This window comes from Battus philenor, unplaced genomic scaffold (genome assembly GCF_028537555.1).
Source record: "Battus philenor isolate CCGP_79_NKW_IND1 unplaced genomic scaffold, ilBatPhil1.0.hap1 SCAF_13, whole genome shotgun sequence".
Classification (NCBI taxonomy): domain Eukaryota; kingdom Metazoa; phylum Arthropoda; class Insecta; order Lepidoptera; family Papilionidae; genus Battus; species Battus philenor.
In genome coordinates, this window is record NW_027181675.1 from 421,429 (window position 1) to 441,843 (window position 20,415).

At 34.1% G+C, this 20,415-nt stretch overlaps 1 protein-coding gene across 1 annotated transcript; it reads right to left on the minus strand.

Moving 5' to 3' along the window:
- Positions 1-2,613: 2,613 nt before the first annotated feature.
- LOC137933429 (putative inorganic phosphate cotransporter) lies at positions 2,614-17,870 on the minus strand. The gene is made up of 11 exons (XM_068777382.1): positions 17,807-17,870; positions 16,324-16,463; positions 13,809-13,988; positions 13,078-13,216; positions 12,196-12,413; positions 8,543-8,692; positions 7,118-7,250; positions 6,254-6,378; positions 5,272-5,394; positions 3,485-3,629; positions 2,614-2,714 (listed from the first exon to the last, which is right to left on the minus strand). The coding sequence occupies exons 1-11, from the start codon at positions 17,868-17,870 to the stop codon at positions 2,614-2,616; spliced, it is 1,518 nt and encodes a 505-aa protein (XP_068633483.1).
- Positions 17,871-20,415: the final 2,545 nt, after the last annotated feature.

A 20,415-nucleotide genomic window follows, 5' to 3' on the forward strand; every position in this document is an offset into this window, starting at 1 on the left:
ATTTCGACAATGTCACAGCGATACATTCCACAAACAGATGTTCGTCTTTGTTCCACCGGCTGGGAAGCTGGCTTCTCATTATCAGTGATCTCTCCATAAAGCATTATCATTGTGATGTTTTACGATTCTGTTATCCCTGTACACATTCATGTATTTACAATGTCAACTATCTGCTGAACGCGTAACGTTGTTATTATCTAAGGCCTCTATAATATTTGCACACGTCGCTTCGGAGAGCTCCGTATGTTTTCAACAGGACTCAGTAAACTTTGGATAGAGAAACATTAACAGAACAATAATCATTATAAACACGATCATAAACCGACAGACGAAATAACACAAGACGCATGTATCTATATGAAAATACAGAGTTATTAGCAAGTTATAAGCCTTAAAGGGATCAAAGTATCGCATATTTGCCAGTAAAAAAAATTGCATTTATTTAAAAATGCAAAGTGTTTATTTATAAATAACACTGTGATCAAAAACGAAGATGAATTTATTGAATTTGATTCCCTTCAACGCTAACGCTTTTTCTAGTCTTCTAAATAGACGGAAAAGCCTTTTTCCGGAGTAGCAGTAACCTGATCCGATTCGGTTTTTATCTCTTCAATCATGTCAAAACGTCGTCCCCGTATTGGCCCATCAAGTTTAAATAGCCAAAAGTCACACAGAGCCATATGAAATGGATACGGTAGTTGCGGAACGATATCAGTCGATTTTGTTCTAAAAATATGAGTACTTTTTACAATTTAGACTTGAAGAGACACCAAATGATTTGAGTTGAGCCAAATGATATTCCAATTTTGAGAAACCTACTTTTGGCAAATGTTAATGAAAGTCCTATCAAGCTAAGAAAAAAATTGCCTGCCTTCTTGTTGCTGGCAGTTTAAAATGACACTTTCACCTTACTTTTTGATCACAGTAGTACGTAACATTAATTATTTTTTTCTATCGATATGTTAATAACTTATGACAGAACATGATCGGCAGGAACAGATAGTAAACAATAGCTAATTTGTTGCAGTAATGCGAATTTAAAAAAAAACTTTTTCTTACTGTTATTGATATATATATATATATATATATATATATATATATATATATATATATATATATATATATATTATTTTACATTTAAAGTTTTTATATCTCCAATCAATAACTCGGTATAAAGAAGTTGTTTAGTGATGTAAAAGAAGGAAACCTGAATGTGGAAAGCTTACAAGATTTTTGATACGCCATATATAAGGAAGCTCAAATTGATTCTAGATTGTATCGAAGTCTTTTCTGGCATTTTACACTTTACATACACAGGTAGTTACTGTAACTGTACCTCCGTGGATAGTAATATAAATAAATAGCCAAGACCGAAGCTCTAACATTATTAACAAAAATCATATTAATCTGCCAATATTACGTACATTTTTTAAACAGTTTTATTTAGTTCGACCCGTACAGAATTTGTTTATTTGGGTCAAAATTAGAAATTCAAATTTAAGCATCTTCCCGTTAGTCAGATTAATCTGAAATTTGGTACACACATTTAATTTAGATGACAATACAATATAATAAAATCAATAACATTATAAATCTAAGATGGCCGCCGATACGAAATGGCGGATTACGTATTTTTCCTTAACCCCCTCAATACGGGTATCAAATGAAAGGGCTACACTAGTAAAACACGATGATTATGTCAAAATTTAAAATTCAAGATGGACGCCGTTCCAATATGACGGACTAGGTACATATTTTTCCACAACCACCACAATATGGATATCAAAAAACCGTTTAACTTAAAAGTTTTTAAATGTATTTAATTATTTTTCTTCATACAGTTAAGACAAGTCTAGAAGAAACGTTGTAAAAGTATTACCACGGTAGATATCATGTTTGTCATATTTAGTTAGTGCGATAAAAGACCAGACAAGTATAAAAAATTCTATCATTATCATTTAAGATTCAAATAGCTGTTTGTGTAAGTCTAATATGTAAATTTATCTAAAATAGATTTCCTTAATAATCAATTCAGATATAACAAGCGTAATTATTGAAGGGTTACAACTTGTGGAACTATCCCTGCTATTCGTAGAGTCATTACCATGTTTAAAAGAACGATAATAGAACAAGACCTTGTATATTTTTGACCCATTGGTTCATTTGCAAATTTTTTAAATAATTAGATTTTTTCTGTTCAAATGTTTAAAGGTATTGGTACAGAGCCGATGAGAGTAATTTACTAAGATCAGTGAATTGGAAAGTAGAAGCAGCAATGGCAGATTACGTAGAACAGATATCCAGAGGAGTTTTAAAGTTCTGGTGACCACGTACCAGCACGGACAGCGAAGAACATGTGCCCATAATATGGAAGTTAGCCGTATTAAATCAGACTTATTAGAAAACTTTGAGTGAATCCTTTGTCCCGCGGTGGACATTTCACGACTGAAATGATGATGAAGAATAAAATACAAATTCTTAGATGTTTGTATAAAAGGTCAATATATCTAATAAATCATGGAGAAGACATGTCTTAAACTTCGTAGTAACAAAGTTAACGATAATGATTTTCTTTTGTTGTACATTTTCTCTAGATCTTGCATTCTAAGGTATTTAATCTTTAACACAAGTTGGTGTCCTTACTGCTATGAATAAGCTGTTCGCTTCTTCTTCTTTTGACATCTGAGAGCTTGTTAGAGTTGGTCTAATTTCCTCTGTAAAAAGAAGAATTGAATTTAAAACCTTAATTACAATTTTGTTTATCAATAAAAAATAAAATATACAAAGAAGTATAAGTAATTAAACGAATCTATAACATTTTAAACCCATGTACTTGTACGAATTATTGCAATTTTTTGGAAATCTTTCAGTGTTGTTGCTGTCTTAGTTGTGTAATTTAAGAAAATTAGTTGTTATTAAGCGATAAATAATATCTATATATTTACATCATATATATAAAAGCACAGTGACATTTCAGTTCATTTGTAAAGATTACGGCACTTTCACATTATGACATTACTTTTGTACCTCCTATTAAATAGGTATGTTTGCCTATGTAGATATACACTGTCTTGGCCACAATTATGCTACCGATTTATTGAGAAACCTCAAGGTAGCCTAGAGAGCAATAGAGAGACCTATACTAGGAGTTTCACTGCGACATCGAACCAGAAATGGGGAGATTAGTGACGTAGCTCTACGAACTATTCGACTAAAGTTGCAGTGCCCCATCGCTTGTGCAACCGCTGACTTGAAATGATGGAAATGAAAAGTTTTCCAGGTACTCTATCTCTTATTGACAACTAATTCTTTTTATATTTACATAATAAATGTAAAGGTACAGTAACATTTAAACTTATTTGTAAAAAATAAGGTACTTTTACATTATGACATTACTTTTGCGCCATCTTTTATAATTTGTGCTGTGTTAACTATGTTTTTCCCTTGGCGTGATTAAATAAAATAATAAAGTAATTTAATTCACCTGGATCTGCTTTCGCCTTGTCTTGAATATCCGGATCGTCCCAATCCTGTCGCGTCGATGTACCAAATATCATGTACACAATGTTGCATAAGATCATAACAGCGGACACGATGAGAAAAACTGTTCTCCATCTGCTAAGGTCTGTCTGGGAAAAGACGAAAGGCATATCAATCATTTATCAAAGTACATTAATGTAAGTTAATTATAGTTACTAAATATATAGAACTGTTTCATCATATTTTCTCTAAAAACTAACTAGATGGCGCTAGTCAGTTAGCCCCATAGACGTAGTACTGTTTTACCGACGTGTTATCTTTAAAATCACTCCGTATGCGTGTTATACGTGTTCTAAAAACAAATATAATTATTACAAATTGTGTTTCTGTAGTCCTTGACGTTTAAGAGCAGCCCTATATATCAACAATTTCTAATTAACAAAACATTTAATATTATTTTGTACACATTGCGATGTCGAACTTAATGTGACATATTCATGCACTGCCAGTCGACCCAAGGTGTTTCAGAGATAACCAATAGACGGCTAGTTTATATCGGAATTTAAAGAAGGAGTAATACAGGTAACATAAAATATATTGTACTATGTACAGACTAATTGTTTTTAGGTGTAAAAGCTGTGTTGCACATGATCAATAAGTATCAATTAACACATAGTATACCCAAACAATGATTTCTGACAATAATAAATATTGTAATAATAATATAGTAATTAAAAACTTATTCAAAATTCGGATTACAACATATTAAAATTAATTAATGTCTACAATCCATTCATGCTAACTTTTTACTACTAGAAATTTTAGTCTGTCGCGTTCCAATAAATAAATAAAATGACGCACGAGAAGCAATCTTGAAAACCGGACATTGCTAGGGCGTCGTTAAGATAGATTAAGAGACTTACTTTTTCATTTCGAAACTGTAACATGTAAAAACGAGAATAAGAAAAAAAAATCAGAAATTTTAAACGTAACTGTAAAACCAGGACACGGACGCCAATGTGTGTGGAATGTAGATCCTAATAAAAAAAATATCTAACATATTTCATAATAGTCGCTTCATACATAATCAACATAAGTTTTTTCTAAAAAGGAACAAAATAAAAACAAGAAACGGACGCAAATCGTAAGCCAGAAACTAAATCTGTGATAGGAAAGTAATGTATTAGTTAAAATAAATCTGTGATATCTTGGGATTGGATCGATATGCAAAGAATGTAAAAAGTACCACATAATATGAAGAACGAAAGAATATAAAATAAAAATCATAATTGAAAAAAAAATCATTTACCGTTGTAAAGAAATTTTGTATCAAACATGGACAGGTGAACGAGAGGTCTCGAAAACGGTAGCGATAAAAAATCTCTTTATACAGGGCGATTATAATAAGTTTAAAAGTTTTAAAGATGTTTGTTGTAAAATGAACCAATCACTATATATGAATATACACCTCAATCACACTTAGCTGTTAGTGTCTTCGCTATCAAAGAAGGAAAAAATACGTGAAAGGGTGGATTCTCACTGCCTCCTTCAAAACTTATAGCTTGTTTAGGTGAACAATTCTATCATCATCATCAACGCCATGTTTGCCTATAGATGCCCATTACAAAACAAAGGCCTCCCCCCTACGGCTCAAACTTAAAAAAATATCATAAATATTCAATGGATTCACTTAAGTTTGAAATGAAATTTATTATTGTTATATACAATTGGGAACCCAAAAATACGTGACAAATAAAGAATTTTAGTTCAAATTATTTGTGAAATACTTACTGGGTCGTTCTGCAAGATAAAACTGGTGACTAAGGGTGTGGCGATACTTCCGATGTTTGCCGTGAAGTTGGTAAGTGACAGCATTACACCGGCAAAGTTGGGTGACATATCCAGTATACTCATCTGTGTAAAAACATACTCGTCAATAAATCAGTTCATTTATCTTTGCTTATTAAGGAAGCTCCTTATTGCTGGCCATTACAGCCACAATACTTTTTTTAATAATTCTCACGTGTTCGAATTCAAATCGGTGTTCGAATTTTGATTCGAAAGCGCAGAAATAATTTGACATTGGTGAATAAATGGTGTTACTTCAATATTAATTATAATATATACAATTTTTCGTAGAAACATCTTTTATATGCACCGAACATTAATATCTATAATTACAGGTATAATATTTATATAAATATTATTAAATATTAGATGTTCGTGAAATCGATTACATTTTATATAACATTTAGACACCTACCAACTAATTACTACATCAACATAATTTGACAGATGGAGGATGTCAAAAGATATATAAATAAATTAAAAAAAATATTATATGATAGCAAATGTTACATACTTTCGCCTACTTAAAGTTTTTACGCTTATAATCAATCACCATGTATAAAGTATAAGATTAAAAAATTATATGTAATTTAAATATTTCCTATTATCAACCTTTTAACATTACGTATAATATTTTCTAAACATACGTCAATATGTCGGACCTCTGTAGTTTCGCCCGGCGTGAACAGATGGCGCTAGTTGTTCGTACACGTATAAAAGGGACACCCCGTGGTAGAATCGTTATTAATAAATGAGACTCCACAACGACATGACAACAGTATAGCCTTCTCAATGGCCCGAAGATCGAATGTGAGCTACTAATAAGGCTCAGAATATAAGCGTATGTTCCCAAAGGAGGAATATTTAATATTAAATGGGAGTAACAAACTAATCATTAAATGTAGATTAAGTTAAGAAGCCTTACCAAAAAACCGGAGGCGGAAAATCCGCTGACGGTGAGTGTGATTATCAAAGTGACCACGGCGAGGTTCTGGTGGCCTTCGCCGATGAAAGACAGCCCGGCTAAACCAATCGCCATCCCGAAAAATGCTGCGAAAATATATACAATTTACAAAGGAATGTTATATAAAAAGCAAATAAAAAATGATTGGAAACGTTCGGAAAATCGGAAAAGTAATAAGATGGATATGCGTCTAAAAGATTTAAGGCGACAACGGAGCACTTAATAAATGAAAACTGTAGGAGAATTACTATTTATTTATTTTCATTGCGGTACAAGTGACAGATAGAATGATAAAGAGAAAAATTAGGTAGACATAATTTTCAAATATGATGATACCAAATCATATTCCATCATTAACCGTTTTACTGCTACGCGGCTCAAAAGCGCTGCGTTATTTGGTATTGAAAACTGCGATGCAGCGCTTTCGCGCTGCGAATTTTATTGTGTTGTAACATAGTTTAATTTATTTTTTACCACATCACTACTTGAAAACATCAAATGAGTTATTTCAAGAGTAAAGATCAGCTCATTTCTGCAACGAGATTTCAATGCATGGAGCGTTTAAAATGCCTTTAAAATAAAAAGAAACAGGTCAGTGGAGGTGAACGCCGATGCATTGCAAGTCGGCCTTAAGGTGCGGGCCGTCAGCCCTGAGCACTGCACTCATTCCATCAGATCTGATCTCATTCATAGGCAGAAGCCTACAATGTGATGGACCCAACATCTGTGAAGCCATGGAATTATGACAAGTAACGTCTCTACGAAAGATTACTTAATATTAAAATTATTTCATAGACTTGTGATAAATAAATTTCTCGGTCTTACCTATGGAGTTGAAAAGCTTCCTGCAAGTGCCCACGGGTAGGATGCCGCCATTGAACATCTTCTCCGAGACCAGAGCTGATACTATATTCCCAACCCACATTCCCGCATAAGGGAGGGCGGATAACGAGGCACTCTGTATAAAATTAACAAATCTTTATAATACATTATTTACTGGTATCACGGTTTCTTCTACATGTAGGATGTCAGCTGCCTTTTCCCATTTTTTTTTATTTTCTTTCTACTTTTTCACATTATCTTTTTTTATCATCTTCCTTCCATCGCATATTTCTCCTCATCAATATTTATAAGGTATCACTTTAAAAGAATCGTTTGTTAGGGCCTTCGTTTTTGAGGATCCAGAGTTCATCCCTACATGTAGAACAGGGACTTGGTTTTCAGATGTTTAATAATTTTTGAGATTTAAACTTTTATTTTCAATTTATTATCTCCTTCCAAGCTTTAAATTTCTTCCTCTTTTCTTCATATTTCATTACAGATTCTAACTTTTTTATATTTCTTTCAGGCATATCCATTCATCCCATCATGCGCTGCTCTTGTCCGTGGTAACACCATAATTCTATGTCCCAAGGGGCTCTCTGCAGGTTATATGGTCTGCTCGACTATATTACTTTCGTTCATCTCCTCATACTGACACTACATAAATATGTCAAAATGTACATGTTTATAAGCTAATGGGAGTTTCTACACTATAAGCCCACGCCTCTGCTGTCGACGGAGTCGAAGTAATGTAAACAATTATTATTATAAGTAATTAACCGAATGTAAACAAAAACATGTTCCAATTTATGTCCTGGTCGCTTTTTATCTATAAATATATATGATATAGAACTTAATATAATACCAGGCATTTAAAATTCTTCATAATTTTCATTTCTCTTTTTAGTTACAATAATTATGTGAGACGACATCGATTTTGTGTCAATGGGTCGTAAATTTCAGTGATATACTATATTAATAGTTATAGGTGTAAAAGCTATAAAAGAGGAAACGTAACTCATTTGTCAGCAAAGACCTTGAGAGTTTTTACAGTTATTTCAGATCACCCTGTATAAATTAAACATTTTTAAATATGTTATATTAATTGGATTTTTTTAGTAGAATGCGACAAATTTATAACTTCTTTTTTTCATTAAATCAAAACATTCACCGCTTTATAGCTTTTATGCCTATAACTAAATAACTTGTATTTTAACTTTGTAGCTACTCTAGTAAACATAAAATTTTCGTATAAGCGTTACATTATTAAGGCAGGTCGAGTCGTTAATTGAAATGTGACGCAATAAAGCGAAATTCTAGCTCTTTGATCTCATGTTACATTTTAGGTTTCCCACAATAGATGCCGTATTACAATATCACGCTATTTTAATGGAGTGATCAAAGTAGATACCTTTGGATAATACTTACGTTCTTCAGAGATATGTTGAGACCTTTCTCTAAATAAGTCGGCATATCCACGAAGAAGAGAACATAGCTGCAGGCGTTGCCGACCTGAGCTATGGCCGCCGCCCAAAGTCCTTTTGACTTCAATATACACCTCCATGGTGTTTTAGGTGCCTGGAAAGGAGATATTCAATAGGATTCTTCTATACGAGCATGTGTTATAATAGACCTCGTCATCGTTTAACATCAGGCGTGACAGAGGTCAAGAGCTTTGCACACAAACATTTATATTTGAAACTAGCTGACAAGACAGACGTACTGTGTTACTGTCTGATATATAAATAACACAACTTTTCCCTGACAAATCACTATGTTGCATCAAACAAACTATTTGTTCGTATCAATCGTAAGGAATAAAAACCATAGTGCGCTGTAAAAAAAAATCTAGTAACGTCATCTGTTGTTGACTAGTTGAACGAATCAACTTTAGTATCCATTTAAATCATTTCAGTTGTAAGATGCCCAGTGCTAGACATATGCCTCCCTTTTTTTCGCAAACCTCTCGTACCCCTATTTTGTTTGGGACAGGGACTTTATTTATACATAACTTTTTCAGGGTTTTATCTTTATTCTACACTCACTTTCATTCTTCTCAATTTCTTTTATTCTTTCATTTTATCCTTCACAATAGCTTTCAATTTTTTTGTTCTTTCATTCTTCTTGCTTTCATCGTCTTCCTTTCCTCATCATATGTCTCCCTTGTAGATCAGTGCCGGTTGTAAGCGGTGTGAATCCAATGTTTCGGACTTCTTTAACAAGGGCTTCTGCCCACCACTAAGCTCATCCTATACTACATTCACCGGTCCAGGGACTTCGTTATAAAATGTTATGGAACCAGTAGATATATGTTTTTATCGTCCCTTTTTGGGACCTCTCCTACCTCCTATCATTTTGGGATCGTTTTAATGTTAATTTTCGTTTAGTTTGAGTTTTCTAATCACTCTCCTCTTCCTTTCATCACAATCTCTAGCACTCTTTTTTTTTCATTCTTCACTAGATGGATTACTGTTATTTTTACTTGCTATAAATATACATTATTTTATTTTAGAGTAATCAATTTGTTAGCTAATTAAATTTCTGACTTACGAAACTAAAACATTTAATTATTTTTTTCCAAAAATTATAAAAAATGAAACCGTTCTCGAGTTATTGCGTGACCAAGGAAAATTAGAATATTTTGTTTAAATGTTGGTGTATATTTTATTCTAAATGCCTCTCCAAGACATTGCTGTTCTATTATCGATTTTAAAATGCAAAATGCTCAGCTGCACTATGTCTCTGATGCACCGTATTTTAACTTACAACGTCGCCTTTTTACCGAAATGTCGCCGCTCTTTGAGGACAGATATAAAAGGTTTCAGCTGTAAACAAAAGGCTGAGTCGACAGCTTTTATTCACAGAACGATTTATACTCGAACACTTGGCAAGTGATTCACTTTATCTCTCCCTATATCCACTTTAACACTGAAATGTATTACGTTGTTGTTTTGCATTTATTTGAATTTAATTTCAATTTAAAATTTCTCAGACCATTTATGTATTTACGGAAAGTTTCATGAAAGAGAGAGGCAGAATTTTGAAAGAATTTGGACTCATCATCCCAGCTACTTAAACTCCTCAGGATTACAATATAAATCAAAAACTCTTTTCAATCATTCACTGTTAAGTTTAATACATATATATTACGTTATGCGATAGAAAGACGATATTTTCGACAGACCTGTTACCCAGGTCTTATTTGCAGTGGTTGAATTAAATACATTCACGGTACCGTTTAAGAAGAAGAACCGTGAACTTAAAAAGAGGGAGGACGAAAACATATCAATATCTTGAATATATAGTGCTGAAGACGAATGTTGAAACCACGAACATGGTTATTTCCACGCTTCAAAAATCTAAGGTAAGATAAAGACCCTTTCAAATCGTTTACCTTTGAAATCGGTTAGGAAGACAGATAGACCCTAAAAGGGGGGATGAATGAGTATATATACCTTTGATTTGAGTGAGTGGCTCAAAATCTAGGTGAATGACACATATACACACATATAACACAGTGTTTTACTTTGATTACAATAGAGTGAAATCATTACTCTAAAATATACATTTCCTCCATATATATACATAAACTCCCTTTTCGTTTATAGATACATTAAAATCTCCAGGGTTTGTACAACTCTGTCAAAGGATCTAAAAGCAGGATGCCACCCTTCATTGCATCGCTAACCTAACTTGGGAGCGTCGATACAGGAACACAATTGGAAACCGAACTCTCCGCGGCAGTGCATTCCGTTTTCAATTAAGAGCGGTTTCCATATCCGGGTCTCTGGCCAATTTATGTTCTGTGCAATTCCACAGTTGCTCGAGCTTTGTGCTCATAACTAAGGCAATATTTGGCGGCGGTGCCTTGCTCTGTACCTGCCCGCATTCTAATTTCGAATACAATGCAATGCGATAAATTTCAGTGTACACCTCGTTGGCGAAATATTAATGTATTATAATGTCATTTATAAGTTGGCTGTAGTACTTATAAGCAAGGTGTAAAAGCAACTGTTGGCAAAGAATCAAATGTTTTCGTTCTACAACGTAAAAACCAAGTAAAAAACAAAAAAGAATTCTATGACACAAAATGCTTGATATAATCCACACCCCACCCTTTCTATAGATGTCTGATCTAATTTTATTTGATATTAAATCGCTTCAACTATTGCATGAGAAAACGCAGTTTGATTAATAGATTTTGTCTATTTAAAATGAATACTTTTTTGTATTAATTATTAACTTTTTTATTATCTTATTTTGTTAAAGATAAACAAATATATGTAAACGTTAGAAAGAAATGTTTAAATAATGACTGCCTCGCGACTTCATCTGCGTGTAATTTTAAGAAAATATGTTTAGTTTTTTTCGTACACGAATTTCATAATTTACATATATTCTCATATTACCTACAACTCGAAACGTCATCATTTGTTCGCTGTTTCTTCATCCAAAGTGAAAGGTATTACATATGAAAGGATTTCTGCTGTCTATTCTTAATACATATTTATGAAAATACGAATAAAGGAAAATGCCATTGTATGTTACATGTTTCAACAGCGTACGTCTTGTATTTCGAAATAACCTAGTTGAATTACACTTTTAATATAATGCGTAAAGTAATGTCAAATGTCAGTCTTCGGAATCTGTTCTTAAAGTACATAGTAGTTAATATAAAAAAATCCGAAGTCTATTAACCTAACTTAAAAAAATTATATTAAGTAAGAAAAGGACCAATATTTAGCCACTTCCGCACATGCAGTGGTAGTCGTGCAATGAAATGCACCGCCCGCCAGCCCGCTGATAAATGCGTATGCGGCAAACAATGCGAATCACACAACCGCCACCACCAAACCACTCAACACGTGTTTCACCCCTACACGGGGCATCTTCAGGAGTTATGTTACTCCGATTAGTGCCAAACACAGAGTCTATGTATATGACGGTGCATTTTATTGCACGACTACCACTGCATGTGCGGAAGTGGCTAAATATTGGTCCTTTTCTTACTTAGGATGGACTTCCGCGAGGTAACGCCTGATTCCATTAAATAAAAAATTATATATTAAGAGTAGCTGTACCTTTCCGCCGGAAGTGTGGAGCCCCCTTTCGATGTATTCCCTCTCCTCTTCCGTCATCAGCCGGTGCTCTTTCGGCGTGCTCGCGGAGAAGAAGTACCAGAATCCACTCGTGGTGAACATTAAAGCGGATACGGAGTAGAAAATTAGCTTCCAGCCGATGGCCGTGTCTGCCAGCAATCCCGACATTGGCATCGCTATTATAGTACCTATTTGTGTGCCTAGAAACATATACATACATTACATTATTAGAAATACTTTTTAAATTACTAGCTCTAGAATATTGGTCTATATTTGATACTTTAAAGTAAACTTTTAAACAAAAACAATGCCAGATATAACATTTATTCATTAATTAATTTTATTGTCGACATAGAAGCATTTATAGTGTCTGAATGAGTACGTAAAAAATGCTTAAATATCATTTAGTCTATTTTTAATTTATTGCAAAAATACTAAACTTATCTGTAGAAATTAAAAAAAAAATCGACAATTCCTTGATCTTGTCTATATTTAGCTACGTGTATAGTACGTGGGTGTATAAAAAGACCAAACGAGAACGATGTTGCAAATATCATAGATGCAATTGCAAATACGTACCATTTCCCTACGCTTGTAAAAGAAACTTGGACGGTAAAGGATTAATGCGCATTTGCCTTATAATATGTTACTAAAGAAGAATGGTGCAAATTTCCCAAACTCAACTTCGGAACAATTTGTTTAGAATAAATAATTTAACATCCTTAGGTCACCCAGATTAGTGAGGCAGATTAAATAAGGACCTTCGTGGTATCTCCACCGAGTCTATACGTGCAAGGATATTTGGAGAATGATGGCGGGTGAATATGCACCACGACTGCTACGCTAAGAGAAGTGATAAGCTACCTCCATACACCACAGCGGTGAACGTTGTGCGCTCGTGAGCGGGCAACCAGCGTCCCAGCAGTGTGTGGGTTGCTGGGAACAAGCATGCCTGGGTCAACCCCATCACGACGCGACAGGCACATACGATTTTCCATCCACCCTGAAAATATACTATTGGTTCAAACATACTTATATATATCCTAAGTAAGAAAAGGACCAATATTTAGCCACTTCCGCACATGCAGTCGTAGTCGTGCAATAAAGTGCACCGCCCGCCAGCCCGCTGATAAATGCGTATGCGGCAAACAATGTGAATCACACAACCGCCACCGCCAAATTACTCAACACGTGTTTCACCCCTCCACGGGGCATCTTCAGGAGTTATGGTACACCGATTAGTGCTTATATATGGTAATATTACTGACATCCGCGTCGATTTTAAGGTCGCAATTGGTATGAGAATAGAGGAAGAAAATGTTGCCTCTCTCATGAGCGGCGATAAATGTCGCCCTGTATAGTTCTGTAGAAATGCGATTAAAACGTTAAAAACTATTTGGGTATATCACAACTATAACCAATCACCCTGTATATGAAGGTTCGTATAACGATCCCAAAAAATCAGAGTAGCGTCAAAAATAAATAGATAATAAGTTGACGATCAATAAGAGTTCTGTGAAAGGAATTGTAACTTTATCTTTATATTGAGAACTTCTAGAAAAGTCGATCAAAAGTTTAGACGTAACAGAACTTACTAGAAGTGCGAGTGTTGGCAGCAAAGCGCACATTATCCCATTCGCCAACAGCGCCACAAGTAACACCGGTTTGCCGCCGTATCTTTTGGCTAGAATCCCTGCTGGAATCTGCATTATCGTGTATCCCCAAAAGAACGAAGACAGAATAAGACCTTGTATATTTTTGTCCCATTCATAAATCTGCAAATACAAAAACAAGTCACCAGGAGAGGAGTTTTTGCAGTTCTGTCTGAAGGACGGTCAATGTCAGAACACTTTCTTATAGCCACATTATGACGTCACAATAAATACCACCATAAACTCACTATCACTACAATAGCGGACTCTTAGCCCTGGTGATAAAAGGTTTAAAGGTATTGGTCCAGAGCCGACGAAAGTAAGTAATATAGACTGTCCTTATAAACAAACAAGAAAGCAATATTTTTTAAAAAAATCGTTATATTAGTTAACTTCAACTTAGTTTTAAATAGACTAGAGTTAGTTTTAATTAGACTTAGTAAAAATTGTAAATAAATACATTTAAAAAACTTTCAAGTTAAACGGTTTTTTGATACCCATATTGTTGTGGTTGTGGAAAAATATGTACCTAGTCCGCCATATTGGAACGGAATTTTAAATTTTGACATAATAATCGTGTTTTACTAGTGCAGCCCTTTCATTTGATACCCATATTGAGGGGGTTAAGGAAAAATATGTAATCCGCCATTTTGTATCGGCGGCCATCTTAGATTTATAATGTTATTGATTTTATTATATTGTATTGTCATCTAAATTAAATGTGTGTACCTAATTTCAGATCTGACAACGGGAAGGTGCTTAAATATCAATTTCTAATTTTGACCCAAATAAATTCCGTACGGGTCGAACTAAAAAAAAACCGTTTAAAAAAACGAAATATTAAGCGTAAATGTAAAAGCAGAAGCACAGACGCTAATGTCTGTGGAATATTGATTTTAATAATAAAACAACATTGCTAATTGTCAAGTGGAAGTAGCGAAGCAGTTCGCATATCACGCAGACTACATGACCGCTGGAGCCTTAAGGCCTAAACGCAGTATTAGACGCCCGCCCGCCCACAAGGCGGATAGCTGACGTAAACTAATTTGATATATATACAAACGTTAGATATAGAGCGCTTTCAATCTGTTCCATTGTAAATCTATAAGACATGCCTTTGCTCAGTAATGGAGGTATTATTCCTAATATCATAATAACTGGTTCAAACTTCGTAGATATTATTGTCGAGTCTTTAGTTATAATCTGTTTGAATAACGTAATACGTTACAATTACATCGCAACGTACGTAATATTTGTTATATATTTAAATCTTAATTTTGCATCGAGATTCAGAAAAATAAATAAATCATTTGAAATAAGTATTCTTATTGCAAAAGGCACTTTTCCAGACAATCGTTAGATGCAGTTATTTCATCATTATCACCATTTAGGAAGTGAGTCTTCAGCTGGTTATGGGTCACCTCCATAAATTTCCAATATAGATGTATACTTGTATGTATACAAAGTACTCGCAACGTATTTGAAGCAATAATTTAATTTTTAAACACATTTATTTTCAATTTCTAGACATAAGCCAGCACTAGAGATTTCCAATTACGCTTGCCGATCCGAGGTTTCCACTCTAGGATCATAAGGCTCCAGCGCTTTATGACCTGCTCTCTTCCACTCCTACTACTATTTTGTCTACTTTCGTTAATGTTTGCACCTTATTATGCCTGATTCGGTCTTGCAGATATATCCTCGGCATAGACCTATTTTGAATAAGGCAGAAGCAGAAGACAACGTTTCAGCTACAAAAATTTTGTTTACAGAATGACTTAATAAATGAACAGCATAAACAAAAACATTTGGAAATAATCCAATGGTAATCCGTTGTCATCATCGCGTGTTAAAAATAGGAATCGCAGTGACATGTAAATGAAAATAGCTCATTTAGCAACTTAAAGGTGATAAGAAAAGTAAATTAAAAATCACATGATCACTAGACGCGCCTGCCAGGATAAACGATATAGATATCACATCTAATAAATAAAATAAATATCGTAATTTTATCTTGGCCTACTGGGTCAACATTTTGTCTTGCTTCTGTTTGTGAGAGATGAAAACTAAAGAATTAATTTTTCTCTTCCAATCTTACTCAACTATAAATTTATTGGGAACCTCCTTCATGTCTCTCTTCTTCCTTGTTTGGATAGCGAGGATCCAGTAGCCGCAACCTTCATCCGGTGAATATCATCATCATGTCAATCGATAGACCCCCGCAAGTCAACGACCAAATAATCACCTCCATGACCTATACTATGTTGTTAGATAGACCCAGTGAAAGCCTTCCCACACTGTAACCACGACTCATGGTGCCCAAAAATCTTTCGGCCCAACGGTCGACAATGAAACTTCTTCAATCTACATCGGTGACCGTATATTTGTATACAGTGGGTTACATCTACTTCTACCATGACGAAATATGTAAGCGTCTCGATTTGCTAGTTTATAGTACCTTGACGCTTTTGTCTTTTCGACGAGTGAGGTCCGTCATAGCCAGCACCGCGACAGCCATACTTCCCCGCGCAATGAACAGCGCGATCATGCAAAAGCACATGCAAACGCTTTGCAAGTGTCGAACTCCATACCCGTAATCTGGAAGCAAACGATATTACATCTTAACATCAACGACTTACAGATCAATTTGTTTTGTCGCCTACGAATAAAATTTTAATAAAAACGAATGACCTCATAAAAACAAAGAAAACCCAATTTTCTTGACAACGTTCCGACTTTCAATGATCTTATTAAAAGGCGGTTCTACTAATGTTAGCATAAATTAATTGTCTTTTGAAGGCGTTCGAGTTTATCTTAAAAATGTATTTTATTACATGCTTGCTCAAGATGCTTGACTGCTTGATGCTTTACTAAACATTTGTGATGTCTATTCATCAAAATTCGGATTCTTTAATATTAGTAAGAGTAATATTATCAAATCTTTTACATCCATTACTTCGTTTTTTTTATATTGTGCAGCGACCTCGATTCGTTAACCTATAATCTTTATCCACAGTAATTTTTCGAAAATGGAATTTGGGCTAAGAAACTTGGCCACTTTTTGTATAGAAGTCAATTACTTGAAGTTACTGTGACGGAGGAAGTAAGGTAAGAAAGCAAAATAAAGACCTAAGTCGAAAAGAAAAAAACCGACAGGCCAAAGTTCTGAATGATGACCAACTAAAAAGTAACAGATCGTGAAGAAGTCCAAAGCGTTGATCATCAGAAAGAAAAGAGACCGAGTGGTTAAAGTTCCAAATAGTGGTCAACCGAAAGTAAAGGAGTTGAGAAGTTTCTAAACAATTGTCACTTAAAAAGAAGAAGACCTTGAGGTAAAAGTGTAGAAGTAAGTCAGCCTAAAGAAAAGAGAATAAGAAGTTTCAAACATTAGTGGACCGAAAATTAAAATTGAGAAGTCAGAAACGCTGAAGTTCTAGACTTGATATCTAGCTAGTACAGATGTCTCAGGACCTAAATATCACATATATTGCCGAAGTAAAAATCGGAAAGCAACTGATCTCTGTCATGGTTGAAGATCCTAGATCCTTCAGAAAACAAACAGAGAGTCATATTTTCGCTGTGGACCTTTAAATGTAGTATGAATTCAGCCAATATCTTCTAGCAAATGGAACATACCACATTATTTATGTCAATATTTTCTATCACTGACCTTAAAATGAGGTGCTGTGAAAATTTTCCTTCTATACCTACCATAAATAGCCATTATTACTTAAATTAAACTTTATATACTTTACTAAGTATTTGTAAGAATTCTTTAATCAAAAGTAATTGAAATTTTTGGCGAATCATTTTTGAAGTGATTACTCCAAGTAAATATTGAAATATTTTTGTTTCTGAACAAAAATCTGTTATCGCTTTCTTAAATATTCAAATATTTGTCGAATCGTGGCACGGAAATTATGATAATAATTATACTTTACATTTGTCAGACAAGCGTTCAGAAATCATCTCAAATTTTTCCTTGCAATTTTTCTCGTTGACCATTTTGCCGGATACCGTCGACCGCTCACCGTCGCTTCGACTTTAAAAGTAATATCTTTCATTTGAATCAGTGCGAAAGTAGCATTAGTGGAATAAATAAATAAAATAACGTAAAAAACTGTTCAATTCACTATCGTCTATAAGTTTCTGACAGTAAAGTTCAAATTGCCGCAAAGGAATTTGTAAACGACATTGACGTAAAAATGTAAGTAATTGTAAACGATTTTATCCTAATGTAAACAAATGTGTTTACTTAAGAATTATTTCCATGTCTCATATTAGCATTGGTATTAATTTCGAATCGGTCGCTGTGTTTAAGTTTAATAAACTTGTGTATTCTCGCTACGAAGTGTTATAATGAGAATCTAATTTTAAATTTTCTCATCATCTCTTTAAACGGGTTAATTTTTATTTTTAGACGATTTACCTTGCAACGGGTGTAAGTAGATTTAATTTTGAACGCAGCGGTATAAGTAAAGCTTTGGGTTTAGTATGGAATAAACCACATAAGCTTCTTACTGCAAAGCTTATTTTTAGTTCCACTGTATCGCTACCAACAGAAGAGTTGATCCGGGATTTGCCGAACTAGTTGGTAGCTCTTGAATATATTTCATGTTTACTCGAAGATTACAACAAACTTCGTCTTTGTCATAATCTAATTAATGTATTTAAAAAAAAAACTTCTTACTATAATTAAATTTAAGTATCTTTATGAAGTTATCATCAAACAATTTAGTTTTTAGTTTACCGATTTCATTATCATCATCACGTCTACCGATAGGTGCTCACTGTAAGACAGGCCTCCCGCAGAGATCGCTACGAAGATCAGTCTTGCGCTGTTAGCATCTAGCGAACTTGACCATATCTGTCAACTTAGTGGGCGGCCGCGTCTGTCGGCTTGTGGTCACTACTCCAGAATTCTACAGCAGAATTTTTTGATGAGTTGGCCCATCACATTGTCCTAAATCTCAAGGCATTTAACGGTCTGTAGCGCTTGGGCAGCGGCTTGAAATAACATAATGTAGCAACTAATATATAATAAGTATTCCAAATTGTATTGTTAATATTTATAAATTTTAGCTGTCCATAAGAAAAAATTGTGTAAGAAAAATTGTAAAAAATTATAAAACGCTGTCGTGCCTCGCAGCTGGGAGAAGAAAGATCCGTATCAAATAGCGCCAACCCTCTCCCAACCGTCTGCGTTTAGTTTAAGCGAAAAATAAATATTGTAAAAAAATACCACTAGCCATAGAAATTAGAATTTTTTAAATGATTCCTGATACTTCATAGAACGTTGTAGTAGAAAAATTACAATCTCAGATAGGACTTGTGTTTTCAATTTCTAAATTTTCACACGCCCAATTGTACAGTCCTCTGTTGGAAAATCAAATCAAAGTAACTTATTTTTACATCAGAAAATAGATTTAACAATGTTGTGTATCTAAAAGCATTACAAAAAGTACCATGTTTTTCAAAACAACTTTAGTTAATATTTTAATTTTATTTTTTTTATTTTTATTCGAATTGCAGTTCATCTGTCGGGACATGGATTTTAAAATACTAATAATAGTTTTAACAGTATAAAATCTGGTAGACGTATCTTTTTCAAATAAAAGTGTGTTTTAATAAAAAAAAATAAGATTGAGATATTTATTTAAGTAAAATATTACCTACAACAATTTATGTACTTTTTAACTAACGTAATGAAATTCAATCAATAAGTTTAGTCAACGAATACAGAAAATATAACCAATTAATTTCTTTGAAATGAAAATTACGACTAATGTGACCAGCGAATTGTTGTAACTTCTTAGTTAATTACCAGCAATGGAGTAAAGACAATCTTAATCAGTTATATTACTCCATCAACAGAAATATTACTTATTTATTTCTGTTAATATAATCATACAAACTAGACTCGGCCATGTGTTCAATTCCGATTTCCCTTCACAAACAAGTAAGCAACAAGCGACTATAAAATGAATTCCACATGCCTTTTTCTCAAATGAAAATGAAAAGTTTGTACACGCCGTAATTTTCCACAGACAAGAGAAACCTTTCTGGAAATTTCCTTTTCATTTGCTACGAGATTGCAGTGAAACGACGTCGTCGTTTCGTATCCGCTTCGTTTCGTTTTTGTTTACAGATATCGGACGACGTAATCAGGTTGTCGACCTAAAAATCGACCTTCTTCGGGAAATGATAGCTGAATACGATCGTCTGGTAAAAATAAAATGTTAAGTTTATTTCACTTCTCGTAAAAGCATTCGCAACTTAAAGGCCACACAAGCTGTAAGGTGTCACATATATTTCACTTCGCTGCAAGTTAAAATCAGACATAAGGAGGTCCGAATAAGAGCCTAAGTTATTAACATAGCTAGAAGAATTTCTTGACTTAAGTGGCAATGGTCGAACCTTCCGGCCGCAACATATGGTCGTTTTGACCAGAAGGTTCAAGTGGCGACGACGCCGTTAGACGATGCACGTATAAAACTCCCCCTAGATGAATCAATGACTTAGTTAAGGTTACGGGAAGTGGCTGACTGCG

Excerpts from the sequence above, each read along its gene's own strand:
- LOC137933429 (XM_068777382.1), bottom strand. The coding sequence starts at position 17,870 with ATGGTCAACGAGAAAAATTGCAAGGAAAAATTTGAGATGATTTCTGAA. Across the intron at positions 12,414-13,077 it reads CACCGCTGTGGTGTATGGAG|GCACACAAATAGGTACTATA; the intron begins GTAGCTTATCAC and ends ATATGTTTCTAG. Across the intron at positions 6,379-7,117 it reads GAAGCTTTTCAACTCCATAG|CATTTTTCGGGATGGCGATT; the intron begins GTAAGACCGAGA and ends ATATTTTCGCAG.